Source organism: Scyliorhinus torazame, chromosome 22 (genome assembly GCF_047496885.1).
Source record: "Scyliorhinus torazame isolate Kashiwa2021f chromosome 22, sScyTor2.1, whole genome shotgun sequence".
Classification (NCBI taxonomy): Eukaryota; Metazoa; Chordata; class Chondrichthyes; order Carcharhiniformes; family Scyliorhinidae; genus Scyliorhinus; species Scyliorhinus torazame.
The window spans coordinates 84,034,135-84,054,659 of record NC_092728.1 but is presented as its reverse complement, the minus strand read 5'-3'; the positions used below and the strand labels follow the sequence as shown (position 1 = coordinate 84,054,659).

The 20,525-nt window shown below is 39.2% G+C and overlaps 1 protein-coding gene across 6 annotated transcripts in view; it reads right to left on the bottom strand.

The window, feature by feature from the left end:
• pbx3b (pre-B-cell leukemia homeobox 3b) overlaps positions 1-7,974 on the bottom strand; it is a 358,481-nt gene extending 350,507 nt beyond the window's left edge. For 2 of the 6 annotated variants that reach the window (XR_011937657.1, XM_072488493.1), the window contains exons 1-2: positions 6,977-7,970; positions 6,690-6,763 (exon numbers count right to left, since the gene is read on the bottom strand). Coding sequence is in view for 4 of the 6 variants with exons in the window: in XM_072488493.1 (XP_072344594.1) it covers positions 6,690-6,763; positions 6,977-7,176 (274 nt within the window). In the remaining 2 variants the exon portion in view is untranslated. Of the gene's footprint in view, positions 1-6,689; positions 6,764-6,976 lie in introns of all 6 variants that reach the window. The other 4 variants (XM_072488488.1, XM_072488490.1, XM_072488489.1 and 1 more) reach the window with 4 other exon arrangements.
• Between the last annotated feature and the right edge of the window lie 12,551 nt (positions 7,975-20,525).

The following is a 20,525-nucleotide window of genomic DNA, read 5'->3' as shown; positions in this document are numbered from 1 at the left end:
CATTGAATCCTGATACAGCCTTAAACACAATGTTTACTTGCTCTATAGAAGAGGATCAGAGTGACCGGATTAAGTATATCCACCAAATGCCAAAAGCTTTTCTCTAATAGCAGAAGATGAACAAAGCAATCAAGATTTTTCTTGTCTTCTGAATTCTTGGTTGTCTTTTTATTTTACGTCTGCAGAAGTTCAAGCTTCTGCATTTATTCTTTACATGGGCACCAAGTCTGCAAATATCACAATATTTTCAGATCACCAATGTAATTGACTACTAGCGAAAGAAGTTCTGAACGTTTCTTTCAGACGATGCTTGAGACATTGAAACAATCATCCACAAACTCACTTTTACAAATAAAAGTCAAAATAATAAAGTCAAAATACTAGCCTCAACAAAAAACACTCAATATACAGACTAAATTGGATATAATACAAATGGAAGGTTTCATTGGAACAAGGAAAACCTGCAATTTAATATTATCGCCAAATGGGAAACATCCATCACAAATATGAAAACCATTGGCACCAAATACCTTAACACATCCATTCAGAGTGACTCAATTACTTGTTAATTAACAAAACAGGAAGCAATTATTCTATTTCCAACTTATTCATTGGCATTACAATATCAGCAATCATTTAAGTTTCAGCATCTTCAAATCAACAAACCTTACAGCCTAAACTCAAACACATGACCAAACTAAATTAACAAAATAACTGGCAAACAAAGAGTTCCAAGAAGCAATTCAGCCAAACAAAATGATTAATGAATGTATCCAAATGATAAGACACTAAACATTCTGAAAATATTAAAACCTATTTGGCTTTATTTAATGTAATTCAGACATCTTTTTGTTTAAAAAGCCCATGAGTAGAACAAGTATTTCCTAAATTCAAAAGGAGAAAAAAAATGAAAAGCATGCTTCATCATTTCAAATTGAGATGGTCGTCATGAATCAGACAGGTAGCAAAAGCTGATTTCATCTACGATCAATTTTATTTAATATTTGCAGTATAATTCATGAAATTATACCATAAATTCAGAAAGATTTTATATTTATCATTCATTATGTTCAGTCTTGCAGTATATGTTGTTGTCAAACTGTTTACTCATTATCCAGTGGTCTTTGATAATAATTCAATGGCAATGGACAGGTGCAGACGTTTTTGTAGCCTTAAATATCTTAAGTATTTACTTGGCTACAAGTTCACTTGTGTTGTAAAGATAACAAGTTAACCTCAATAAAACCATTTAATCTGTTCTAAACAAGTGACCACAACACAGAGAAAGGTAGACTAACCCATCAGCTAACTTGAATGAACAAGCAAGCTTGGTAAAGCAATAAAAGAGAGCACTGACAGAAGTTAAAAATTTATATTAAATATTGGCATAAATTATTTACCAAATTCATACATAGAAGACATGAATGGTTTATTGAACAAGAGCCAACATGACAAGAGGTCAGCATCTAATGTGTGAAAGTAGGCTTTGGCAGAGATGTGTTATTTCAACCAAGCAGATCACCTTGATAAGACAATGGAATAAAAGTAGATTGCTGTGAAAACAAATAAAGCATTCTTCTCAGTGTAAATTCACAGCATAAAATGCAAGAGTAACTCAAATAAATCTCTCAAATAAGAGAAATTGAAAATTGCCTGCTTAATAAGACTCAGCAAGATCAGAAAGAGTAGTCTACATACAAAAAGGCCGTAGATCAGGCAGTGTTAACAAGGCAGTTTTAGAAAACTTTATCAAAAAAAATCTGCCTCAAATCCTGTAGAAGCTTCTAGCATTATGTAGCTTCATACAAAAGTTGATTCAACACCAGATATTCATAGATATGAGTTTAGATTATAGCAAGCTTCTAATATTCCAAGACTCTTTACCAAGTATGAATTTATTCCCTAGTTTCATCTTACTGCCCTAATACACACATAACTGTTTATCAGATCTGACTGCCATAAGAGCAGGATCCCATTATATTTGAAAATATTAATTCTAGAAATCAAATACAGAACTTGGAAGAACTTGACTGTGTCAAGGAAATTAGATAAATTATATTACAATTAGCAGTGTTTTTCATTACTAGTGTTATTGAACTATCTATTGGTTCCTCAGAATAGTCAATTTAATCCGTAATGGCATAAATCCTCAAATCATTATTTTAATGTTACAGGTTCTGTTTTCCTTTTTCATTAACATGTATAGTCAATCAAATTTTCTAGGAAATGAAAGATTAAACCAACCTATATAAAGACTCAACTCCACAAATTCCCTGGAAAAAATATATTAAAAGTTCAATCACGAAGGCAGGCTCATTTATCCACATTATGTAGCAATTAAAACATAAGCAGCATCCGCCTTGTCAAGAACTAGCATGCACACCACGGAAAGAATTATCTTTCAACATTACTATATTTGTATTGACCACCAGGTCTTACTTTATTTATAAAGTGAAATATAGGATCAAGCCACAAATCCATGGAATCATACTGAAGCTTACATGTTACCATTGTATGCATGAAACTAACAGAAAGCCAAAAATAACATGGGAGAACAAGGTTTAGAGACATTGGTGAACATTTTCTTCTCTTAAGGCATAAAGAATTCAACTACCAGACAAACCAGCCAAGCAGCCCTTTTACTCCCCCTGCGGACACCTCCTGAAGCCTAGGAGTTCATTAAGTTTTATGATCTTCCTCAAGTCTGTTCCGCTTATAAGCCTCACAATGGCTACAAATCTGATGAACTATCAAGTACACCATTAGACACTTTCAGCAAATGAATGTCATTTACTTTTTTTCAGTCAAGTTGGCAGTCTATCATAAAAGTTTATTTGACAGCTGTCCATATATATTTTTCAATGCAAGTTATCCAGTACTTTTACCTTTAACAGACAAGCTACCAAGATTATATCCAAATAAAATAGCTCACATCATTCCACATTGAAAAGGACTGGTTTGTTCTACAGCAAAGAACACAAAAGATATGGAACAAAAGTAAAAATGTTCACGTCAAACCTGATTAACATTAAAGAAATGTTTCAGTATTGTGGACTAAAAAGAAACCCGGCTTTCAGATTAACAGAAACCAAATCCAATACATAACTGTATTATATATTTTATATTATGAAGATGAAAAAACTAAAAAGCTGTAAATTTACATTTGGTCAAAATGGTCTTAAATATACTCACAATATAAAAAACAAAATGCATCTCCGAAAGAACCATAATCATTAAAACTTCACAATGTTTTAATTTTAAACAAAACATAAATTAAGGAATTATGACAAACTATTACTCACATTCCTACTTTCCTAAAGAACATTTCAACAGATTATATTATAACCACCAGGAGCACAATGCTGCATGAATTCTACAATCAAATTTCAAAGGGACAAATCTCTCTGTATTGATCATGTTGACACTGATAGAGCCCAACAAACGCATAAACAGCTTCAGCAAAATAGAAGTTAATTCTTATCAAGGCCAATACAGGATACTGTACAAGTATGGTAATGAGGGATAACCTGATCTGATGGGGTATGGAGCTACCAAAAGAAACTCTACAATAATCGAACCTGTCAATTAAACAGGGCACAAGAAAGAAATTTCCCTGTCATGAAAGCAGCGGGAAAGACTCATCAAACTGCACCCTGCTGACATCTTGTACCAATCTAAACTTTTCCTGCATTCCAAAAACAAATCTGGTTATGGCCACTGCAGGAGAAAGCAGATAAAGTGTATTACAAACTTGTGTATAATAATAGCCTTCATTTAAAACAGCCCTAGCTTTAAACATTGCATATTCTAATACATTCAAAATACTATTCCCTGTAACAAAAAGCCAGTCTGCAATACTTCCTTTCAGCATCACATCATTTAATTTTGTTGCAATGGACCTCGGTTTACATAGCTTTTATCAGTTGTTTAAACTGGTAATTGATAAAAATGTGAAAAATAAAAAATACCTTCAAAAGGAGTGGGGGAATTAATGTCTTTATGAAAAAGCCTGCTACCTTGTGGTAAAGTGAAGGAATGCATATAATCTGCTTGACTTTCTTGTGTAGTTATAACAGATATCCTCGCTATGGAAATAGACTTTCTACATGCACAAAATGCCTTAATAAAATCTACAAAGATATGAGTTAGTCCAATCCGGTCCCACAAACACAAAAGTCTTATGGTTCAAAATCGATCAATTATTCTATAACCGGAACAATGAATGTGAGTGGATTTATAAGACAAACAAAGCTGATGGTGCAGCTGCGAATTCTACCCAGAAATATTGGTTCATAATTAAACTATCTAGAGGAAAACAATGCTGCATTAATTGGGCAAATAAGTAATGAATCGCTACACAGAAACTCCGAAGCAATCACTAGCTTCCCTGATGCTATTGGATATTAACTTCAGTCCGGTGCCAAACACTGCGTACATATTCTGCAAAAGAAAACAAATGCTTTGCATTGTATATCACGGTGATACACCACTTCCACAACCACAAATAGATTTGTGTAGACGCAACATTCTAACCATACACACGCACAAACAAAATCATTAAAGTGTAATAATTTGCCTCGTTACCAAGTCAACGGCCAGGTTAAGAAAAAGGGAAATAAACTCACTCCAAAGGCTAAATAAATTGTTCGTTTACAAAACCGTTGCAAGACTATTTTTATCTACCCAATGGACTGAAGAGTTTCTTGTAACAACGCCATCTGTTCACGCAATATTTGCACCCGAATTTGCTTTAATATTTTAATGATTATAAACATTCAAAACAGATCTATCTGTTTTATGTAATGCTTTTATTTAAATAATGTATTAAAGGATTTCTGTTTTAGTTATAACTTAAATCGCATTTTCTCAGCAGCACTACGTCTGGCAATTTCGCTTTCCGACCAACTTTCTTCCTGGTCTTTTGGAAAAGTGGTTGCACATTTTCTGTCGCTATGCTTTCTTTATGAAGCTAACCTCGAGCAAGCCCTCAGAGTAAAAACGTTTTTTACAGTCCTGTTTAAATCGCGTCAGAAATGTCATCACTCGGGAAAGAATACCTACCACACGTGTGGGAATATTTGACATCAACTTAGCTTTGCTATCATCCAAACCCTTGTCAAACACTGAACCTTCCAACAATAAAGCATCACTACAACACCAACTTTCTTTTCCAGAATGGAATGTCAGACTTTCCCTTGTCATTGGGAATTATTGTAATGTTTTGATGGAAAATAGGTATATTTAGTCGGACTGTTTATTCGTCTACCTTTATCGGTTTGACCGTATTTCCAATTTCACGCAGTGAATACTGTACCTATGTCTATCTACTATTCTGACCACCTGAATCACAACGTTTCCAAGTTTATCTAATTCTATGTATCAATTTAAATGAAGGCTGGTGGAAGAGAAATGTAACAGAAAACTTGATCATACTACAACCAATATCGGTCTCCGCAGTGATCTATCTATCTGCCTTATTGCTTTGTAAAAAACATCGCAAGGAACGTGTTCATTAAAGAGGGGCAACAAACTTTGAAGACTCTTTTTCCGGCCATACTGCTCTGTTCTTCTACTTTACGTTATTCTTTGTTGTGCGAGCTAAACCTTCCAGTTAAAGACTAAACAACGCCTCGGCAATAACCTGTTTCAAGTAGCGAAAATGTCACAGGAACAGGTCACTCAAAAAGAAATAAAGACTCACGAATCCTAATGAAAGTATCTGGGTGGAAATGCCGCTTGTCTCACATCTTAAGCAGCCCCGTTCCTCCATCACTTTGCACAATGGTCTCAGATAAACAGGGTGCTCAGGCGCATCATATATAAAAAAACTTTCAACGTTAAAAACTGATTCCAGAGTTGTAAGATATTTAACGTTTTCAAAGTTAAGGTTTAGGGCATTTTATTGCAGTTGATGTGCACAGTAGGAAACTAAAAGCTACAGTGGTTTAAATCTGATCTTCACTATACGCGAGTTGAGATATTGTTTATATCCCGTTGAAAATCTATTGTAGGTTATCGTCTCGTCTGTACAGAGGGAAAATTAGCTGCTGTCAGGGTAAAATCTGCCCAGCCCAGTCTACAATTGTGCAAACCAGATGTATTTTCTTATAATTAACATACACTGAAGCATAACAAACTATTCTGTAAATGACTGCTTCTATTAATTTTGTTTGCATTTTTATAATATTACGTTTCTCCAAAACACTGAACTCTTGATTTGAGTAAGACTATCGCCAGTATCTCCCACCGAATACAACCGCTTCAAATTACGGCAAAAAACCCAAAACATAACACATTCTCTCTCAACGTTACAACTGCCACTCTGCCCCAGATATCGATATGATTGTCACTTCTTTCTAGTGAAAAGTGCAACCATAGTTTGTTTGTTATGTTAAAATCTTACACACGCTGCTACTTTTCTACTCCGCATAAGGCAAAGTGCGCCAAAGGCGGCTCTATTATAGGTGCCAAGGGCGATTATGGTATGGATGATATACGGGCATTTTAATGTACATTTCATTTAGCATCACGGTTATGAATTGTTAAATTTGGTGAAGCATTATTACAGTGAACAAAATGAAATAGGAGAGAAATAGAAATCAAGATGGCGGTGCACATGTCGCTGGAGTTCAGCTAGCAGAAGTATAACAGTGTGGCGATTTGTGTGTTAAAATTAATCGGAGCAGTACCTGTTTTCTCCTTTATTTCGCACAGGACGCTAAACAAGGCCGGCTTCATTCTGTGGCAATTTAACGCGTGTTTCCTGAAATATAAAAAAAATAATAAGTAATTAACAAGATTTATAGCACTCAAAGTCAAAAATATGGCGGCGAATTTGAGCGCTTAAAGACATCAAAATCAGACACAGGCAAAACAAATAAAAAAGAAAAGAAAGCGGGATGGAGGGAAGAGGAAGAGGAGGAGGAAGGGGGAGAGAGAGAGAGAGAGAATGGTTTTTTTTTCGCGGGCAACCAACTTTGCTTGTGCTTCGTCCAGACTCTGGTCAGTGATGGTCATGATCTGATGAAGGATATCCCCGATGTCCTGCTTTCTTCCGTCGCCGTCTGCACCTTCGTGTCCTTGCACATGTGGAGGCAAACCCATGCCCCCCTGTACCGAGTGTCCAGCCAAGCTCACACCGGGATGAGTCTGCATCATCCTGGATTGATCGTCCATACTCTGCCGCAGCAGCAACACAGAAGAAACAAAACTAGCACAGGTACCACTGGAGCCGAAGAAGACAAGGGGACAGTTGCTTTGGGGTGCTTTCAATTCCTTTTTCAAAACTTGTCTACAATTCCACCACCTCTCTCCACGCCGCCACCTCTCTCTCTCTCTCCCCCCCACCCCCACCCCTCTTCTTTTTTAAGGGGGGGCAAAAAAAACAAGAAAAATTTACAAAAATCATATATGTTGAAAAAGAAGAGGGAGAGCTCCGAGGAGCCGCGACGTTGGCGTGTGGGTGAGCGAAAAACAATTTAAAAAGCAGCAAATCCGAGATCATAAAAAAAAGATCTATGGAAACAAGATCAAGTAAAAAGTACGCTCCCTCTTCAAAAGACGGGAGGGAAATAATAAGGAGAAAAAAATAAGAGAAAAGATCATAAAAATTATTTGCACTGCCCCAGCAGTGAAAGCCAGATCAATTTACGAGCCAACTCTTTATGTTTTGATGGCCGCTTTGGTGAGGGATTGACAGACTGCCAATGCCACTCACTCACTGCAGACGTGTCAGAGTTTAAGGGAAGGGGGGAAAAATATATATATATAAAATGCAAACTCCGCCCTCGATAGGGCGGCCCGAGACTGGGATCCCAGTTCCACACACACACACGGCTCCCTCACTCACTCACTCTCTGAGCTGCCCTGAACCCTTTCAGTTAACGGTTACCATTCCTGTCAAACACACACACACAGGGGGAGGGGAAAAAAAGACCTTTTCCTCTCACACTTTCCCCGTGTTGTTTTATTTATTTATTTTAAATCCCCACCCCTTCCCCCCCCCCCAACCCAACCCCCCGTGCCGTTTTTGTTTCTTCCACTCTCTATTGATTCTTTTTTAAAAGCGGAATGATTCGCCTCTCTGGGTTTTTTTTAATCCATGCCTCCATGCGTCGCTCTAACTTGACGGCGGAAATGTTTTCCTCGCGCTGACGTCCCTCCCCCGGCCGCCAACCGCCCGTCAATCACTCCCCTCCCCTCCCTCTCCTCGCGCGCTCCTCCCGCCTTGATTCAGGCCGACGGCTCCGCTTGTCCAATCGACCCTTCCCCCCCACCCCCCTTAATGGCTGGAGCGTAGAGAGAGCGAGAGGGGGGCGGGTCTCCCGCGCGCCATCAAGTTCGGTTTTGTTTTGGGGGGGGGGGCTGGTCGGAGGGATGGGGGCGGGGTTTGCGTTTCAACGGTCGGCAACTTGCGATTGGCCCGTTTCGAAAGGGAGCGAGCTTCGGAATGTTGACGTCACCCGCATGCGGCGCAGCCCGCTGGTTGCCATGGCAGCAGACGACTTTATTGGGAGCGCTCTATTGTTGCTTGGTGGCCATCTCAGGCGCTGCGGGCATCAGCAGCTGAGCAGCAACCCAATGGCCACACATAGACCTACCTATGTGTGTGTGTGTGTATATAGAGAGAGAGAGACTCGGAAGTTACTGAGATGTTCAAATTGACAGCGAAACAGAACGGGTCCTACCCGAATTGAAAAAAAAACAAGTTTGCATTAGTATTTGCAAGGCGACACGACTTTCAGAAATCAGCGAAACATTGGAAATTCAATAGTTATTTGCAGGAGGTTGCAATCTAAACATGCGCTGAATGTCGGAATTATCTGATAGCCGCTCCACCCGCGGTAGTTTAATTTACACTGATGTTTTATGGTCACGAGAAGGAGAGAGTTTTACATTCAGTTGGTGTCTAGTTCATTGATTCGTGAAACAGCGAGGTACAAGCGGGGTCCCATTGATGGTGCCTCGAACAGGAGCAGCTTTATCTGCCTTCAGAAACCTTGTCTTTTATTAATGGTATTTCAATGCAGCAGCAGCATAATAGATAACGCCACTTTAACCAAGTTGTAGGGGAATTTAAGATTTTATCAATACGTATTGGTCAGACCCAGGATTTGTTGTCAGCATTTATGTAGTTTGTTTTAATGAATTCAAGTTATTATTTTTTTTAAGTGCATAAGATATCATCATTGTCTGTAACCTTTTGTGATCAGATAAGACACTCCACTCATTTTGTTCCTAAATTGCCGATCACGAGTATTTTATAATCTCTATTCTTAATTGCTCATCTTACACTGAGTTCAATGTTTCAAAAAAAATCAATCTGCCTTTTCTGAAATCACATTCGATATTTTAATTAAAAGTAGCCACCATATATTTTCTGTAGAATCCTCACAGCACCTAAGAATAACACGGCTGATGAGGTTTCTTAAACGAAAATGCCAGCTATAGATACAAGTCTTCGATTTACACAGACTCTTTATTTCGGCTTCCAAGGAACAATATTATAATTAGGGATGAATCACATTTGAAAATCATTTGAAACTTAATAGCACGTTATCCAATACTAATTACAATCTTCGATATTGGAAGAATTAGATTCGAAAATATCCCTTTCTTAGCTTAATTTGCGAACTTTATGATCAAGCTTCATTGCAGTTGAGAATTTATTGTAATTCATATTGCTATCTAAATTGCCACGCATAAAATACCACAGAACACGGTTTATGGATTATTGCTTATTTTTGATCAGTGTCTAAATAATTGGCGGTACTGAGGCGCCAATTGCAACCCCCATTGCCTCTCAGGCAAGTTTGATACACAGCTGCTGGTGTACTTTTTCTAACCTTAAAATAAATACTATGTGGTTTGTAATTACTTGAGGCAATTGTTTGCTGAAATAGACCATTGTGCAAATAATGTTGCCTTTCAGTGAAACTGAAGCAAGGTTGTTCGCTCGTTTGTTGCATTCAACACTAAACTCAGTGGACAGGTATTACAACTGTAGCAGCATGTTCCAGATGGTGCGCCAAACAGCAGAAGGATACCACTCCCTATTCACCTTAATTTATTTTCTTATTTCCCTCTTTGTATTCTTTCCTTCATAGCTACCTCCAGCGCTTCTCCTTTCAACTCGGAGAGGCAGATGCGCGAGGCTATCAACTTCTCCCTGATTTTCAATGGATCATCCAGCAGGAGGCAATTATCCTGAAGCAAAATGGATAGGCGGTGGTGTCGATTTTTACTCATCGCGAAAACACATATGAAAAGTAGAAAAAGAAACAAGGCACATAATAACAGTGGGATGGCGTGTGGGCTATTTTAGCTGTAGCGTTTAACCATTAGACTGTGGTCTGTGCCAGTATGATTGATCTTGGAGATAAATCGATTGAATTGGTGCATAGGAACGAGAAGCAAAAAGGTTTCGTATTAGGATTCCATTGGACGGGAAATTTATCCAAATCTGAATAATGTATAAACCACTGTTGTTTGCGCCATATGACATTGATTCCACTTATTGGGTAAGTATATTTGTAGAAGTACCCTGACGTCACTGTCCATGTCGTGATTCTTTGGATTTTGTTTAGTTTAAAAGCAACAAATTAATGAAGTTGGACGTTAGAATTTGTATTAGATCAGAATTGCACGCAGCATCATGTGGGATATTCCATCCAAGTGAAAACAAGTGGGAGTAAAAATCATACACAATGGGTAACATCCAACAAAATCATCGATCGTGTAGACTTTGCCAGTATGAAGTTACAGGTTTATTTAGTCATTCGAGGACAGTGTATCAAGTATAAAGGTTCCCGTACCCTTAAAATGAAGGTGAACCTTTATGGCGATGGTTCAATGTTACAGCATGTCTCAGGCAAGTTGATTCTGCACCGGAAACAAAGATCGAATTCACAAAATCCCAGGTGTTTGCATCCTTCCTACTCATTTTAAAAATTAAGAATGCTACATGCCTAAAGAGAGGCAACCTATCAAATGAAGAACAACATGGGGTTATTGGTAACACAGTCAGTAAATTGACTATTTAGCCACATAATCCAGGAATATCTTGTTGAACCTGAGCTATTCTTTTAGTCTGTAGTAAGTTGTTGATCTCAGCTGGAATGAAAATATGGGTGTTACAGCTGACCTCACATGCCAGTTCTTGGAGAAAGGGAAAACATACAAAATGTCAATTTCTGATTACCATCCAGTGACCCACTTCAGGTATATCAGGCGATGGCAGAATTGTAATGGCCCCATGGGTCACAACATAATGAAACACTGGGCATTTGGGTACAGTATGGCAGGTTGCTGGAACTGTACATTCCCAATTAGCCAGATTCTGCATGGCACTGTAGGTATCTATCTCTGCTACAGTGAGAGAGCGAGAGAAATGGTTAGAGCTTAATCGGACGCCCATCTGGTTCAAGTATGGCTGACCAAGAATAGTTCCTGCTCTTACCGCCTCCCCCCCCCCCCCCCCCCCGCCCCTTCCATGTGCGTGTTGGAAAAAAATAGCAGGTTGGTTATCGACCTGTTTGGCCGCAATACGAACATTCCTTCTGTGGCCAGCAAGTCCCGTGAGTAGGACATGAACTCGGAGCTTCTGTCTTAGGGGTAAGGATGCTGTCCATTGCACCACAAGACGTGCTGGAACCGTACTCTAACGTAAATCACTATTTTCAGGATAATCTTCAACATTGAAATTCAATCATTAGACTGGGTAGTTCTATTGGGGTTTATATTTTTTTTTAGTAATTGATCAGAATAAAATGATCCAATAAATGTCGGTAGGCTACAAAACACAACTATATTTGTTTCAACACCTTTATGTTGTAATGTAGTAAATAATATAAACGTATTTTTAACTCCATAAAGATTTAATTCTATTCTTTGTTATGTGGCTTTCGCTTATCAGCTTTGATTGGTTTACTCATTTGCTTCTTCATTACATTGTATCTTATATTTATTTATTCTTGTTGATATGGTCTTACTTTTCAACTCATCAAGTTTAATGCTAGTTTGTGGTTTCAGTTTCACTGTGTATTGGTAGTTAGTATTGAAACTAAAGCTGTAATTAATTTTCTAGCTTTGCCTCTTTATCATAAATGGAGTATGGCATGATAATTGTGGTGGTATGTATTAGGGGTATTATGGTACCCAGTGATGCCAAGAGGCTATTGGTGGACAGACACTGGGTCCTGATTGGATCTGCCGCCTACTGGCTCCACTCAGTAAGGCGGAGTATAAGAACCCGGGTTCTCCCAGCAGCCGCATTCTGGAACCGAGCTGCTGGGGAACAAGTCTGCGTAATAAAGCCATCGATTGACTTCATCTCATCTCGCCTCGTGAGTGATTGATTGTGCTACAATAATGTCCACAGATAATGCATCAGAATTCCAGTGGAATATAGTGGGCATACAGTTGTCCTGTATCATCTGCTAATCATCACAGCAAAATGGAGTAACTACATTGCAAAAATCTACAATACCGCTGTATCTGCTGTGCTCGCAACACCCATGCTTGCGCCTGAAAAAGTTGCAGCTTAGAAACTATAGGTGAGCAATGTTTGCAAAACTCGTCCACTATTTTAACAGGTGCATTCACCTATTCATTTAAAAGCGCAACCCACTCCATAAAGTAGCAGACAGAATGCAATGAAAATGTTAAGCATTTGTATGCTAATGTTGCATCAGGACCTTTTTTTGGCTTACAAAATAGCTGAACAAGAAGTATGTGCATGACTAATCAACATTATTTTTCTCATGACTGAATGGGATTTATTTTTTATTTATTGATTCAACAAAACACTACAATAAACAATGAAAATCTGTTCCTGACTACTGACACAAAACATGGTCACAGCTCCCAGATGCAAGACCATGAGTGCAAGAGTAGAGAATATATTTTCTATCTCTTATTCTTCTTTCAATTTTTGATCCCATTAGTTCCACCTCTCCCAGGATGTGCGCAGATGATCTTTCTTTTAGACTTTACTCATTCTGATCTCTTTAAAGGAACTTGGGAATGGCTCAGCGACCCAACATGGCTAGGGAAGTTCCCTTCTTTGGTTGCCAGCTCACGTCAACAGCTAAATCAGGTGATGTCACAGGCAATTGACTTTGATGAGCCATAGCACTCTACAGACCACACCAAAGCTGCACCATGTTGTTGAGGTCCTCAATATTGTAAGCACCAAGAATCAATTCAAAAGTTATTTAACAATAGTTCAGATTATTAAACTATAAGCTGTGCTTTGCATCATTAAAGATAATAGGACAGCAACTCTAAATCGCAAAAGCAATCGAAATTTGAACACTGATAGTTGCAAAATCCAATAAAATATATGCCTTTGTGTTTACTTTGCTTATCGGTACTTTTGTACAATACTAAAATTGGATAGGCTAATGTTTTCATTACGTTCTGCGAAATACTGTTATATCTTTATCTCCATAAAAATATTTAGCAAAACACAATACACATTTGTGTTCTTCTCCAAGCTGCAGGTAAGGGACACAGTGGGTTTTTCAATAGTATCCTCATAAAACATTCATTAGAGGGCCCTCATTAGCCCTTCATATGTACAAGTGAGAAGAGTTCCTATCCCTGGGTGATGCTCACAACCTAATGATTGATATCGCCCAAACGACTGATGACAACAACTAGATATACAGAGCACTGGGACTTCAGAATACAGCCAGTCTGGTTTGAAGATAAACATGCTACCACAATGACACAAACAGCAATCTAAAAAACTGATATTTTGTTCAGAAAATTATCTTACTTAAGCTGCTTTGTTAGACTATTGTTAATGACTAAAAAAAAACAAATATGGAAATTTTCATTTAATGTATCTTCTATAGAGAAAGCTAGATGAAGGACCAATACTCACTGTAGAAACATTCCAAGTTGCAAAGAATAGATGCAAGATCATGAAACAGTGTTTAGGAGACACCAAGCTTTGGTTTTAAAATGTCTGTAGATTTTTACTACACTTATTGTAAATTATTCCAAAATGTTATATCCAGACGCACTGATATTTCCTCCTTCCATTCTTAAAATTGCCAAAATGACAATGCTACCGCCAGGCTGCTCTTGGAGTACCAATGTGATAGGAAAATGTCACTCGCTCATTCTTCACCTCAGTTGTGGTATCTGGGATGGTCAAATGCAAAAGCAGGAATGATTCCACAAAAAGGACAAGTCATGACAATCACTATCATTCACCTCTTAGCATCAGATTTAAGAGCCAAGCCACCTGGTCATCCTATTGATTTAAGAATTGGCATGAGAAAAATAAGTGGAGAAAATGCATTATAAAAATTAATGCTAAAAAATAATATTTCATGCATGTATTGTTCACAAAACATGAATATTAGATCATATTTCACCCAGAATTCATATAATTATATATCAGACTTATTCTTAAATGCAAACATAAGTTAGCTGCTATCATAGATATCCCTCAGAGAAAAATATATTTGTACTAATTCACAAGTTAACAACATTACATCAATGTTTTTTAAATAATCCCTCTCACTCCAGTATATTTTACATTTCTAGAATCTTTACATCTAATATAGTCTCCTGAGGTTAACATAACTCTCGGCTCACTGCTCCATAATTTGCCACAGTGTTTATAAACAACCTCAAGTGTGCAGCTCTACTTTTTCAACTTTTCTGATAACCAGATATCATAATTGTCATGGACAGGAGAGAGAGGCAAATCTGAAGTCATTTATTTTCTCATCGTCTCTCTGCAAACAGAGGTGTGTCCATTTTTGAAATAGACTGTGGCGTGTTTCCTCAAACCCTCAGCAAAAGTATTGTTTATTCATACATTCAAACATGGGGGATGGTCATAACTTCACACACAGGGACAAGCACACAATAAGAATATAAGAAAGAGGAGTTTTACAACTCAGAATAACGTCAAAGAAAAAAGAACCACAGATATGTGAAAATGAAAGTGAAAATCGCTTATTGTCACAAGTAGGCTTCAAACGAAGTTACTGTGAAAAGCCCCTAGTCGCCACATTCCGGCGCCTGTTCGGGGAGGCTGGTACGGGAATTGAACCGTGCTGCTGGCCTGCCTTGGTCTGCTTTCAAAGCCAGCGATTTAGCCCAGTGTGCTAAACCAGCCCCTATGTATATCAGATCATGTGATTTCCAGAGTTTAGAAAGTCAGAGCCCAGTGAGGGTTCCTTCATGAAGGAGTTACAGTTCAGGTAGGTTTAGCTCACTGAAGAAGGAGTTGCAGAATTTCTTTAAAGTTGATGGTGATGCAGCAAGATGAGGTTGGGATACAGAGACTTGGGTGTTCAACAAGCAAATTCAGGAATTTTGAAGAGAAACAGGCTTCGAGGAGGCTTCGGCTTGATGCAAGTTGTCGATGTGGTGTTTGCAGGCTGGAGATAAAAACATAGACTGATTTGCGAGTCTCAATATGTAATATGAAACTTTCCACAGGCCAGAAGCTTAGGTAATGTGACCTTGCCCATTAATGAGTCAGTTTAAGGCCAACAAATGGTTTCTATGTTTCTCATCAAAATCCATTGTTCACCATAGGATGTAGATGGTGGCTATTAGTGCATCCAAAGGTATAATGAGTTTTGAAAGCTCTCCCTTTGTTATAGGACCAGGATGGAAAGACAGATCATTTGCTAGTCCCTAGTTTTGTTGATTGTAATATGTCCTCACAAGGAATGGTGTGAGATTCCACAAGGGAGAGGGTTGAGCTTTTGTCCTGCAATTGTTGTTGGAAATTTCCAGGAACTGTAGCCAATTTGTGACTCATGTGACCAGTAGCAGCCATCTTTTGTTTCAGCAAAGTCCACTTTTTAAATAAGCAGAAAGATAAGATTTGATTTAAACAGTTTTTGATTGCTTTCATGTCTTAGGGACATGACAGAATGGTCTAGTGATCAAACAGACAGACCTAATGTGGTTGTTAAACTCTTCATGGCAATGTAAGTATTAGATTTGACAAACTATTCATTCTTTTAAGCTACATGCTACATGCAATTTATTTTGCGTTCACATTTCGGATAGGCTTAATTAAAATACATTGGGGTTAATTTTCACTTTTACTGCAAAAGTGGGAAACAGACAGGCACAGATCAACCTTTTTAGACATTACCGAATTTTCATTTCCACAAAATGAAAAGCTATCCCAGTATGCTTAGTCTGATTTTTCTAAAATCCGAACACAGGTGAGTTTTCAGAGGCAAATGTGTAAATTAAAATGGGAAATGAAAATTATTACAAAAATTTAATAAATTATTTGCCCTTTTCCCCCAAATTTCTTTGTTATAGGACAAATCTCTACCAGTGCTGCTTTTCAGTTGGCTACTTGAGGGAGTGAGAGAATAATGTGGAAAACTCACCTCTGATTTGTTTTTCTCCATTTGGAAAACTACCTTTAAGGTTTCTCTAATGATATAGCCGTTTTTAAAGTTAGAAACTCAATGAGTGAGGAATTCTGGCTGAATAATTAATATTCTAATGTTATATGGAGGAGGTTTTGGTTTCTGGATCTGCATTTTAGTTTTGTTCTTACTTTATTATGTTTACAATGTCTTCTTCATTCCCCAGGTTCCTGGGGTAATTTCATTAACAATAATGTCCGTATTAATAATAGTAGAAAACAACAATTTGTTCTTCGGCCACTGCTCTCTTTGTTCTATGACTATTCTCTTAAAGGGCACAAGAATGTAACTGGTATATAGATGGCTCATTTTCTATGGAAGAGATCTGACCTTTGGGGACACACAAAGGAATTGTTCTGTTCTTTGTAGAAGTTTTAAAGAAATACATTGCATACATAATTGGACCATTGAAACTACTTAAGGGTGAATTTCAGCCAAACTGTAAGATTAAATAATAGAACATTAACATTAATTTTAGTGATTTGGCACCACAATAATTTTAAAACATCTTAACAGTTGTTCTCAAAACTCAAATACAGAATTGTTCTCAGCAGTTAAGAAACCAAAGTCACAATTTTTTTAAAATGAGAATCATTCCAACCAGAAGACTAATCTGCACCAGTACTTTATTATTGTTTTTACATGCACCTATTTTCTAGATGGGATGCTCTAAATAATGCAATTGCTCTTTATTTCAAAGTAACACTGTATTTCTCATTTTACACAAAACCTTTATTCTTTTAACTTAAGAAATTAGTAAATTTCTCACAAAACATTCTGATTTGTTCTTCAAAGAGGTAACCTTAGCTCCTTAATAAATACTTGTAAAGTGTGTAAAATAAACTGCATTGAGCTTTGAAAAATAAAGCTCAAGGACAATAATATATTTTGCTTTGATGTTGGAAGCCCATCACACTTCTGTTTTGTGGCAATATTGCGAGTCAGAATACCTTTGATTGCTCACACTTGCAGAAGAACCAACATTACCCCAATATTATACCATCAGTCACTCCTTAAAGCTTTATAAAATCAGTCTTTAAAATAAATAATTAAAAGCAATTCATAACTACAGGAATTTTGTAATGTATTCCTCTGCATTGTCTGTTATAAATGTTTTTGATTACAACCTCATTTTTAGGTTCCTAATGGCACCAACAATGAGATGTAATTTATGAATAAAATAACATGCTGTCATAATCGCTTACAAAGAGAATAGGTGAAATTTTAGTTCAGGAATTCCAAACATTTTCTCCATTTACCTGGGTGCTGTAGAGCCAGGGTTAAAAAATAACCTGAATAAGCTCACGTAGGTTTCTTTGTACAATCTGTAATGATGTTTAGCTGATATAAAAAAACGAGGAACACATTTGTGTAAGTTTAGGTCCATTTTGTCAGGTTTTGTACTTTTATTGAGCTGCTACGTTGTTGCACCAATTTTTCAATATTTAGAAGATGTGAAACCTAATCAATCGCTTGAGCCAGTTCCGCCATTTTATTAGACCATCCCTGATCAGTACCTCAGTTCCCTATACAGCACCTGCCATTCTCCAGGTCAATTGATACTTACCATCAATCTCTGGCCCAGATTTTCCCTCCTGGATCATCATAATAATAATCTTTATTGTCATAAATAGGCTCACATTAACAATACAATGAAGTTACTGTAAAAAAGGCCCTAGTCGCCACATTCCGGAGCCTGTTCGGATCAGGTGTGCAGAGACGAGAAAATTCCTGGCTCTGTGAATGTGACCTTTAAAAATGGCTGCCCGCAGATTGGATTTTCATTCCGGGATTGGGAGGAGGGGTGGGGGGTGCGTGGCTCCCAACCCTAGAACAATTGTGGAAGCTGCCAGGTGCGTAGGTGGGCAGGAAAGACCTCCCTCTGTTGAAATAAAAAAAGAGAAGAAAGCAAAAGCATCCCTTCATTCTACACTCCCGTTCCACACCCGCACACTTACAATGCCACTTTCATGCCAAACTATGCCATCTCGTGGCCCTCACCCACTCTCCATAGCCTCTCATACCCACTATGCCAATCCATGCTCCTCTAACTACCTCCCCATGGCCCTCAGGCTCCCTATTACCCAACAACAAACAAAAACAACAACAAATAAATAAATATTAAATAACAAAAAATAAAAACTAGCCCTAATTGGCAACTGCCTTGTCTCAGGCCACACCCCCCCCCCCCACCCCCACCCCCATCCCCCCCCCCCCCCCAAGTCCTGGGCCGCTGCTGCTGCCTTCTTTGTTTTCCCCCATCTATCTTTCCGCAAGATATTCGACGAACGGTTGTCACCGCCTAGTAAACCCTTGAGCCGACCCCCTTAGGACGAACTTAATCCGCTCTAACTTTATGAACCCCGCCATATCATTTATCCAGGTCTCTACCCCCGGGGGCTTGGCTTCTTTCCACATTAGCAATATTCTGCGCCGGGCTACTAGGGACGCAAAGGCCAAAACATCGGCCTCTTTCGCCTCCTGCACTCCCGGCTCTTGTGCAACCCCAAATATAGCCAACCCCCAGCTTGGTTCGACCCGGACACCTACTACTTTCGAAAGCACCTTTGTCACCCCCATCCAAAACCCCTGTAGTGCCGGGCATGACCAAAACATATGGGTATGATTCGCTGGGCTTCTCGAGCACCTCGCACACCTATCCTCCACCCCAAAAAATTTACTGAGCCGTGTTCCAGTCATATGTGCCCTGTGTAATACCTTAAACTGAATCAGGCTTAGCCTGGCGCACGAGGACGACGAGTTTACCCTGTTTAGGGCATCTGCCCACATCCCCTCCTCGATCTCCTCCCCTAGCTCTTCTTCCCATTTCCCTTTTAGTTCGTCCATCATAGTCTCCCCTTCGTCTCTCATTTCCCTATATATATCCGACACCTTACCGTCCCCCACCCATTTCTTTGAGATGACTGTCCTGCACCTCTTGTGTCGGGAGCTGCGGGAATTCCCTCACCTGTTGCCTCGCAAAAGCCCTCAATTGCATGTACCTGAATGCATTCCCTTGGGGCAACCCATATTTCTCGGTCAGCGCTCCCAGACTCGCGAACTTCCCATCCACAAATAGATCTTTCAATTGCGTTATACCTGCTCTTTGCCACATTCCATATCCCCCATCCATTCCCCCCGGGGCAAACCTATGGTTGTTTCTTATCGGGGACCCCCCCAGTGCTCCGGTCTTTCCCCTATGTCGTCTCCACTGTCCCCAAATCTTCAGTGTAGCTACCACCACCGGACTCGTGGTATAGTTCCTTGGTGAGAACGGCAATGGGGCTGTCACCATAGCCTGCAGGCTGGTCCCCCTGCAGGACGCCCTCTCTAATCTCTTCCACGCCGCTCCTTCCTCCTCTCCCATCCACTTACTCACCATTGAAATATTAGCGGCCCAATAATACTCACTTAGGCTCGGTAGTGCCAGCCCCCCCCTATCCCTACTACGCTGTAAGAATCCCTTCCTCACTCTCGGAGTCTTCCCGGCCCAAACAAAACCCATGATACTCTTTTCTATCCTTTTGAAGAAAGCCTTCGTGATCACCACCGGGAGGCACTGAAACACAAAGAGGAATCTCGGGAGGACCACCATCTTAACCGCCTGCACCCTCCCTGCCATTGACAATGCTACCATATCCCATCTCTTGAAATCCTCCTCCATCTGTTCCACCAACCGCGTCAAATTTAGCCTGTGCAATGTGCCCCAATTCTTAGCTATCTGGATCCCCAGGTAACGAAAGTCTCTTGTTACCTTCCTCAACGGTAGGTCTTCTATTTCTCTACTCTGCTCCCCTGGATGCACCACAAACAGCTCACTCTTCCCCATGTTCAATTTATACCCTGAAAAATCCCCCAATTCCCCAAGTATCCGCATTATTTCTGGCATCCCCTCCGCTGGATCCGCCACATATAGTAGCAGATCATCCGCATATAAAGATACCCGGTGTTTTTCTCCTCCCCTAAGTATTCCCCTCCATCTCCTGGAACCTCTCAGCGCTATCGCCAGGGGCTCAATCGCCAGTGCACACAGTAATGGGGACAGAGGACATCCCTGCCTTGTCCCTCTATGGAGCCGAAAATATGCTGATCCCCGTCCAT